The sequence below is a fragment of the Rhagoletis pomonella genome, unplaced genomic scaffold (assembly GCF_013731165.1).
Source record: "Rhagoletis pomonella isolate Grant_MI unplaced genomic scaffold, Rhpom_1.0 Rhpom_scaffold_00002, whole genome shotgun sequence".
Classification (NCBI taxonomy): Eukaryota; Metazoa; Arthropoda; class Insecta; order Diptera; family Tephritidae; genus Rhagoletis; species Rhagoletis pomonella.
The window spans coordinates 113783989-113793949 of record NW_023458556.1 but is presented as its reverse complement, the minus strand read 5'-3'; the positions used below and the strand labels follow the sequence as shown (position 1 = coordinate 113793949).

At 38.8% G+C, this 9961-nt stretch overlaps 2 protein-coding genes across 2 annotated transcripts; both read left to right on the top strand.

The window, feature by feature from the left end:
* The first annotated feature begins 4763 nt into the window (after nt 1-4763).
* LOC118757133 lies at nt 4764-5874 on the top strand. The gene is made up of 2 exons (XM_036491872.1): nt 4764-4862; nt 4921-5874. The coding sequence occupies exon 2, from the start codon at nt 5104-5106 to the stop codon at nt 5872-5874; it is 771 nt and encodes a 256-aa protein (XP_036347765.1). The 5' UTR covers nt 4764-4862; nt 4921-5103.
* A 164-nt stretch (nt 5875-6038) lies between these two features.
* On the top strand, nt 6039-9044 carry LOC118757126. The gene has a single exon (XM_036491867.1). It carries the CDS (start codon nt 6039-6041, stop codon nt 9042-9044), a length of 3006 nt encoding a protein of 1001 aa, XP_036347760.1.
* Nucleotides 9045-9961: the final 917 nt, after the last annotated feature.

The following is a 9961-nucleotide window of genomic DNA, read 5'->3' as shown; positions in this document are numbered from 1 at the left end:
GGGGGGTCTTTATTAGAGCACCAGAAGCCAAATCAACCATTTTTAGGTTTTTTGTCTGTCTGTCTGTGTGTTTGCTCGAAAACGAATGCATGGACTTGAATGCAATTTTCACCGATTTATTACTAGAGTTCTAACTTAAAATATAGAAAGAAAAAAATTAGAGAGTTGCCACCTGTTTCAAAATTGCAGTTTAAGTAAATTGATAAGAAAAATAAAATATTGCAATATGGGCGTTAAAAGAAGGAGGTTTAAGAAGGCTTGCAGCCAAAAATATTTTTTTTTTGCGTTGCCACCTGTTTGGAAATTTACTTTTAATTTGATTTATAAGATAAATTGAATATTGCAATATGGGTATCAAACTGAACAGGTTTAGGAAATTCTATTGCCGAAAATATTTTTAAGGAGGTATGCCACCTGTTTGAAAAATTTTATTGTATTAAATTGATGAAATAAATGAGATCTATATCTATACTTATAATAAAATTGTAACAGGCCGATGTCTGTACCTTATGGATATTAAAGAAAAATTATTATGATGGGTTTTTGTTAGAGCTACAGAAGCCAAATAAAAATTTTTTAGAATTTCTCGCTCTGTCTGTCTGTATATTTGTACGCGCATCACTCGAAAACATGGAATTGAATGCAGTTTTCACCGATTTAGAGATCTAGCTTACAATATAGAAGAAAAAATTTGAGAGTTGCCTCCTGTGTTTAAAATTTCAGTTTAGGTCAATGATACGGTAAAGTAAATACTGCAATATGGCTGTCAAAAGAAAGAGGTTTACAAAGGCTTATAGCTGAAAATATTTTTGTGGAAGGTCGCCGCCTGTTTGAGAACTTTAATTTAATTTAATTGATAGAATAAATTAAATATTGCAATATTGGCATCAAACTAAAGAGGCTAGGAAATTTTAATGCCGAAAATATTTTTAGTGGATTTTCCAACTACTTCAAAAATTTAAATCATTTAAATTTGTAAAATAAATGAAATATTACAATACGGACATTAAACTAAAGAGGATTAGGAAGCTTACTTTTGAAAATATTTTTGAAGCTTTAATTCAGTTAAATTTATAAGATAAATGTTGCCATTTGGGTATCAAACGAAAGTATTTGATAATAATAAATACATAATAGATGTTAAAGAAAAATTAATAGGGGGTTTATTAGATCAAAAGAAGCCAAATCTAAAATTTTTATAATTTTGATCTGTCTGTATGTTTGAAAGCGCATCACGTACAAACAAATACATGGAATTAAATGCAGTTTTCACCTATGAACATATTGCTAGAGCTCTAATTGAAAATATAGAATCCATTTTTTTGTTTTAATTTATCGTCGATCATTTTTCCTAGATATTTGAATGTATTAACTTTTTCCAGTGCGTCGTTGTTTATATTTAGAGCTAGCAACGGATTGTTCTCAAAACTTCGCCTTGATATAACCACAAACTTAATTTTATTGACATTCAATTAAGTGTGTTCAAGCATAACCAATCGCACTGTTTTGGAACTTGTGTGTGGAAGGTTTTTCGCTAAAAAAATCAAAACTTTTTGTTGTTGCTGCCCAATATTAATGATATCTGAGACGTCATGCTTTACAATTTCATACAGTTCTCTGTACAATGCATTTCACTAAACTACTAAACGGCTGCACCGATTTGGTTCATATTTGAAACATATACCAGCACCTTAAAAATAAATATTCCGACCAAAAATTTACTCGGTTTGTAGCTCGGGATATTCCTAAAATTCTTATACAGACTAAAACGTAAAAACCCAATATATCTCTAAAACCAATTACGATGGGAAACTGAAACTTAGCACTGAAGTATATATTGCAAATGCATTGGAAAAGGGGGCGTGGCACCTTCCAAACTGAACTTATCATTTAGCTTATCTCTGGAACCGCTTACGCTAACGTCCTGAAGTTCGACACAGCATCATATGTTATCAATACCATACTTATGGCGAAAAAAGTTAAGTAATGGAAAAGGGGGGCGTGGCACCCCCATGCTTCTCATTTCACTTATCTCTGGAAACGCACACGTTAACTATTGTAGCTTTGTTTTTAATTTTTAGTAAAAGTTAAAATTTATGTGAAAATGTTGAAGAATTTTTTTAATTTTTCACAAAGAATGGAGCTTTGATTTTACGAGTTTCGCTATAGACTGTCCTATATACATAAAACTACATACCTATATACATAAAATGATAGCCGTTTTCGTTGTTCGGTCTAAACTCAAAAACCACTAAGTAGAGTTCCGTCAGATTGTCGGAGGTTATCTTACATACATATATGGTCCTATTCCATGGTACAAGAAAACTCGCTAGGTGGTGCTAGAGTAGAGTTATTTATAAAAATCGTATTTATTAACCGATTTCGTTCAAATTTTAAATGTGAGCTATGTACCTGTATGCTGGAAAATTCTTTTGATATAAATTGACAAGATTAGCGCCGCTGGAGTCGAGGTTGATTTTCATAACACGTATTCATTTTATGGTAAGTAATGGTTTTGCAGAAAATGGACCCAATGGATGGCGCTGCAGCCGAAATGTATAGAAACAAGGAAAGATCACCGTAGGTATATCAATTGCTTCATTTGAAAGGATGCCAAGTCTATGAGCATGCACCGTGAGCTATAGGATGGAACTGGTTCCGTGAATTTTAAAGAAGAAAGTGCAAAACGTATAAACGATTTCTGAATACGTTCTGGTCGATTAATATGTGTAGCATGGTAAGGTCTCCATATAAAAGTGGCATATTCTAGCCGTGATCGAACATAAGCAGTGTAGAGGGTTTTAAATGTGTACGGATCAGAAAAACAAGAACAATTACGACGAATAAAAGGAAGCATAGCATACGATTTTGAAACTGTATAGTTAATATGAGTGCAAAAAGTGAGTTTGGCATCGAAATAAATGCCCAAGTCTTTAGTTTGCTCCACTGATCTCAATTCAACGCCGGCAATGTTATACGAGTATCGAGATGTTATAAACCGTTTGGAAAGTCATGTGAAAACACTTCCTTACATTTAAGGATAGACAGTATTTTTTGCTTTTCCAAAGTGAAACGTGGAAAGAAAGAGTGACGGTTAGCAGACTATTTACCAATTGAAACTTATATTATAGTTTAAAGGTTGTGCCAAAAAAACGTCCGCATTTAAGTGACTTTAAAGTGAAATTGTACAATTAAAAAAAATGTATTTAGTGTTTTAAAAAAATTTTTAAAAACGGTAAAAAACTCATTATAAATCGGTAGAATCGTCCCTGATCTCTTATTTCCCCATAATCTTATGCCGCGATTTTGTGCGATATTAAAAAATTTATAATTTTTCTTAGGTAACTACTTGGTACAAAATCATGAGTTTTATGAAATAATTCGCGGTGTTATAATTAAAAAGTTGGAAAAAAACCTGTCAGATAACAATAAGAAAGTTTTAAACTTAAGGTCAGTGGAGGATTCGAGTCGATATTTAAAATAGAACGTACGAGGCATCTGTTTATTGGGTTGGGGTCCACTGGACCCCGTGTGACCATTACGCTATTTTTTTGGAGGTGTGACCAATACGGGTTAATTTTGGCGCGGCAAGGCCACTACTTCTAGTCCTACTACTGGGCCAAGTTTTTAATTGATATCTCAACTTTTAGAATTTTGGCCACAAAATAGGGTAAAATTTCCCATAGTGCATTGGCCAACGCAAAAGTTCTTATCAGGTGCCGCGAAGTAAGCGGGCATTGGCTAGTATAAAATAAGTTTGAGAAAATAACTCCTTTTTTGTTATATTTTCCCAAAAAAAATCAGCTTTTCCAAATGTTTTCCTGAAAGGCGAGATTTTGATATACGGGCAAGGTGTATTAAACAAGGTGTGATTGGAAACTCAATGCGGCTCTCTTTTAAGGTACTATAATGTCAAAAAGTATAAACAAACGAATTAACCCTTAGTGATGCATGTATCTTTTCAGCACTGATACCCTAGGCTTTTATTTTGATTATTGTTTTATTTTACTTACATTACCTGGAATATATATATTTTCTCAATAAAATAAAACAAATTGTTTATAAAATCATTTTAGCAATTTTCTTGTTTTTAATTGCCCAAGTTTTATGCTTTTGTGCGTTTATTTTTGAATTTAAATTTTTATCCTAAATATTATTCGACACTTTTAAAAGTATGTTTTTACATTTGTTTCCAATTTTATATGAGAGCTTAACTCTAACAATTTTGAAATAAAATTTTGCTTCATGCGAAATAGTTTGGGTATAAACGAGCTCGATTGAAAGTGCTTGATTCGGACGGACATCAAATGAAATCCTTTCCTTGAAGTGGTTTTCACAAGATGAGATTCGCGAGATGAATCACGTAGTACAACACCACAGCTTTCTTCCCATCGCTGCCGTCTAAACTCGCAACTAGGTGGTTTAAAACATCGCACTATTTTCGTCTCCTGACTTCTATTGCATACAGCGCAACGTTCAAAAGTTTTGCTCCGTTTCACCTTGATTTCCTTACATTAAATATTTAAGCAAAGTCGAACGTATTTACTTATTACCAAACTTTAAATGTACTTACTTGCTCTCCTCGGCGGTGAATCTCTTAACAATTTCACGTTTATTAAGAAAATTTGTTGCTTGGAAAATATTTGTGTACATCTTTTTTTTTAACAAATTCAAACTTAAAAAAAAATATTTTCAAATGTGTTAACAATTCTGTTGCGAACACACCCGCCAGACTTCAAATGCAACCCTGCAGGTATTTGTCTTCTTTCATTTTCTTTCATTTCACTTACATATGTATTTCCAAATTTGAATTTGTCATTTACTGTTTGTACGCCAGTCTTACCGGCACAAGAATACAAAGTGTAAGAAATTATTTCTGCTGAACTAAACTTGTAAGATTTATATTATATATTATTTTAGTGAAATAAACGAACAACTTTTCAACGGTGACAACGTCAACGTTCATTAAATACAAATTGGTGGTGTTCATTTCTTTTGTAAGTGCCTGCAGGAGTTTTGTGGCGTGCACAACAATTTTATTTCAACTTTCACTGTTTCTTTCTGACGCCTGCGTTATTTCAAATTTAACGTTTTTCCGAAACAATGGAAACACGAAGTCAAACGAAAGCCGAAAAGGCATCATCAAGATCGTCGACGCCGCAGTCGACAGAATCTGATGAAATCGACATGGATGGAACTGTAGTTGCATCCACAGAACTTGAGAAGTCTTTACAAAAAATGGTTCTGGACTTGACCGAACGCATCAAGATCCTGGAATCAAGACCGATACCGACCTTGCAATCATCTACGTCGAGCAATGTTGAGTTTGCAATTGCAACGTCGACGTACACAACAAATTCCTCAAGTGATAATTTGCCTTCACAAATCGCTCAAATGCCAAGGAGCACACCGTTATCTACGTGTAATTCATTGAAATCTGGTGCAACTGCTAGCTACGCACAGCGACCGGCGGTGCCATTGCAATCGCCGCACTTAAATTTCTTGCCGACGACTACTTGGAATTTACCATTCCTACCGTCAATACCCATGTCCGCCACCATCACTACCACATACGCCCGACCGAACGTAATGCCTATTGCTGCCAGTACACAATTCCCGTTTAACCAAGGAACGAATATGGGGGCTTCATACTCTACGGTTCCACAATTGAGTACTCCACGAAAGTTGTACGATTTGCCAGAATTTAATGGCCGCCCCGAAGACTGGCCTATATTTTTGACATCTTTGAATGAGTCCACAGCTGCGTATGGTTATTCCATGCTAGAGAATACACTTCGCCTACAGCCAAAGCCACAGTGCTCTCACTGCCTCCCACAATGCCACGTACACAATCGAAGCAAGTACTTGCCGTAAGAGAAACGCGCAGTAGCAGCGAAGGCCTAAATCCATGTGTGCAATGTTCAGCCTCACATCATTTGTCAAAGTGTGACTCGTATCTGAGTAAAAGTGTTGGGCAGAGGTGGGAAATAGTGAAGGAACAAAAATTGTGTTTCTCCTGTCTTATTAAAGGTCACGGCATGTATCAGTGTAAAAGGAAGCGCGCATGTATGGTGGAAGACTGCAAGAAATTGCACCACTCTACATTACATGACACCGGTGTCACTGTGCATGAGCCACCAAGAGCGAAAGAAAATAGCGCTCAGCAGGTAAACACTGTGCAAACACGCAAGTATGACCATAAAGCAACAACAATTTTGTACAAGATATTGCCAATTGAGCTGCGAGGTGCAAATAATCACATTATTAAAACATTTGCCTTAATCGATGAAGGTTCGTCATGCACGCTCATCAATAAAGCAGTAGCCAGTCAGTTGGGAATGTCTGGCCAAAGCACTCAACTGTCTTTGCAATGGTTTGGTGGAAGAGAGACCAAGTTCAAGTCTATGAGATTGGAAGTGCAAATAAAAGGAACTAGTCACAAAGCCAAGTGGCACAAGCTGATTGCACGAACTGTTCCTAGCCTTGATTTGCCAATGCAAACAGTCACATTTGCTGAACTACACTCGAGGTATCGCCAAATTAAACATCTTCCAATAGTTGATTACACTGATGCAGAGCCAACAGTCCTAATTGGATTGGATAATTGCCATATTACAGCCAGCTTGAGGAGTATCCAATGTGAAAATTCGATTGTTGCAGTAAAAACAGAATTGGGATGGCTCGTTTATGGTAAACATAGCGATGAACTAAAACCGATAGTTGAACGAGTATCGATAATTTTGCATACATCCGTTAAAGTCGACATACAAGAATGGATTTCAGATTACTTTACAACCGAAAATTTTGGTGTTGCCGTGCCTGCAAAGGTTATAGAATCCAAAGACGTCGTTCGAGCTAAAAGAATTTTGCGCGAGACAATTAAGAGAATCGGCGATAAATACGAGTGCGGTTTGTTGTGGAGGTCTGACGAAATCCATATGCCCGATAGTTATAACATGGCCCTCAACCGCCTACATTCAATTGAGAAAAAGATGAGAAATGATTTTGAATTCGAGCGCGCGTATAAATCTGCCATGTCAAGCTTTATCGCCAAGGGATACGCTAGGGAATTAACGCCAACTGAGGCAAAGGTTCAAACGCATTTTAATTGGTACTTACCACATTTTGGAGTTTTTAATGTCAATAAGCCTGGAAAGCTGCGGCTGGTGTTCGACGCGGCAGCGGCGGTAAACAGGGTGTCGTTAAACTCTGTTCTCCTGAAGGGTCCAGATGAAATGCAACCCTTGATTAGAGTATTGCTACAATTTCGAGAGGGCGTTGTTGCCATATGCGCTGACATAAGGGAAATGTTTCTACAAGTCGGCATGAGGCAGGAAGATCAGAATGCACAACGTTTTCTGTGGCGGTACGACATCAATGACCCTGCAGGAATCTATGTGATGACTTCAATGATTTTTGGAGCCACATGCTCTCCATGCATAGCACAGCATGTTAAGAACAGAAATGCTGAGGAAGTCGCCGGTGATCGCCCCGAAGTGATAAGGGTAATAACTGACAATCATTATGTGGATGACTTCGTGTGCAGCTTTAGGGACGAGAGTGAAGCATTGGAAATTGGCCAAGCCGTGAGGGAAACTCATTTAAAGGCCGGATTTGTTTTGAGAATTTTTATCTCCAACTCCAGAGACGTGCAAAACCGCCTAAACAAAAGCGTTCAACACTCACAGGCCGTAGTTAGCATGGATGCAGGTGGTCATGTCGACAAGGTGTTGGGACTGTTCTGGGACAGCCAAGTTGATGCACTTGTATTCAAACTAAAATTGCATCGAGTTGATCCACAGATACTCACAGGGGACAAATGCCCAACTAAACGCGAATTTCTGGGTTTGGTGATGTCTGTTTATGACCCCTTGGGAATGTTGGCCGATATTATGATATATGGGAAGAATTTACTGCAGTCACTGTGGAGGAAAGGCACTGCGTGGGACAACGAAATTCCTTCTGATATTCTTGGCAGATTCACGTCATGGATCAGAAGATTACGAATGGTGGAACAGCTCAGAGTAAGTAGATGCTATGCGCCAGAATTTTTGTCGCCAAATACCACTGTTGAACTGCATGTATTCGTGGATGCCAGTGAGCAAGCCTTCGCTGCAGTGGCCTTTTGGAGAATAATTGCACCCGGAAGCGTTAAAATTAGCTTTGATTTGGGAAAAACCAGATGCGCACCACTGAAACTGCTGTCTATACCTCGCTTAGAGCTGCAGGCTGCTGTTTTGGGTACACGGTTGAAATCAACGATTGTTGAAAGCCATACTATCAAACCCAGCCGAACTATTTTGTGGACTGTTTCTAGAACGGTTTTGATGTGGATCAAATCTGACCATCGACAATATAAACCTTTTGTTGCGCATCGTATAAGCGATATAATGGATGAGACACACGAGAACGAATGGCGTTGGTGCCCATCGAAGTTGAATGTGGCCGATTTGGCTACAAGAGCTGCTTACCCTATGCGCGAGGAAACAGATTTACGGTGGACAAGGGGTCCTGAATTTTTGCTTCAGCCAGAAGAGCTTTGGCCAGTTTTGCAAGGCATAAAGGTGGAGGCGGTCGTCGATGATGAGAAACGAAGATGCATGCTGGTGATTCCGGCGGGAAAGGTAATTAATTTCACACGCTTTTCGAATTATTTGCGTCTGAAGCGAACGATTGCTTGGACACTACGATTTTTTTCTAATGTCAAAGCCAAATACATTGGATCAGTAGGGCCGTCAGGAGAACTTACCTCCGCCGAACTAAAGGACGCGGAGCTGCGATTGTGTCGAATAGTTCAAAAAGAGGCATTTCCCAACGAAATTATGCAATTGAAAAATAATAACACCGTGTCAAAGGACAGTGACATTTATAAACTTACGCCGCAACTCAATCACGATGGTGTCCTATGCGTACAAGGGCGAATAGATTACGCGGCCGCACTTAGTGAGGGCACGAGAAGACCTATCATATTGCCATACAGACACGACTTCACTGAATTGGTCGTTCAGTGGTACCACCAAAGACTTTATCATCAAAACCACTAGCTCGTCGTAAACGAAATACGAAAGGTATTCTGGATCGTAAGTGTGGGATCCAACGAGTTAAACGAGCTCAGTCTGGTTGTCAGCAGTGTAAAAATTCCAGAGCAACTCCAAGACCTCCATTGATGGGCCAACTGCCAGTCGATCGCGTAACGCCATATGTGCGGCCTTTTACGTACACAGGACTTGACTACTTTGGTCCCATAATGGTAGCAATTGGTAGAAGAACGGAGAAACGGTGGGCAGCATTATTCACCTGTCTAACCATACGCGCTATCCACATTGGACTTGCACGTGATCTTTCTTCTGATGCTTGTATCCTTTGTATAAGGAACTTCGTTAACCGCCGTGGTGTTCCAGCCAAAATTCGTTCGGATATGGGTACCAACTTTGTGGGTGCGAGTGGTGAGCTATCCAAGGTGGCGGATATCTTCGACGACAAGTACATTCGAACCGAGTTGTCAACGCGAGGCATCATTTGGGAATTCAACTGTCCAGCGAACCCAAGCAGTGGCGGATGCTGGGAGCGTCTCATATAGTCAGTGAAGAAAGTACTGGCAATGACATTGAAGGAGAAGGCGCCGCAAGTAGATACCTTGAACAGCCTCCTAATTGAGGCGGAAAATATAGTCAACAGCCGCTCGTTGACTCACTTGCCAGTCAGACCAGAGGAGCCTGATCCACTAACTCCCAACCACTTTCTGTTGGGGGCCACTAACTCTACACAAACGCCAGGGGACGAAGGAGCGGTCGCCACTAGGAAGCAGTATCGAATAAGCCAGCAACTGAAAAATCAGTTTTGGCATCGCTGGATAAAAGAATATTTGCCTACGCTTACGAAACGGACGAAATGGATTGCACCTCAGCCTGAAGTAAAGACCGATGATGTAGTCATCATCTGTGATGGTAATCTTCCACGC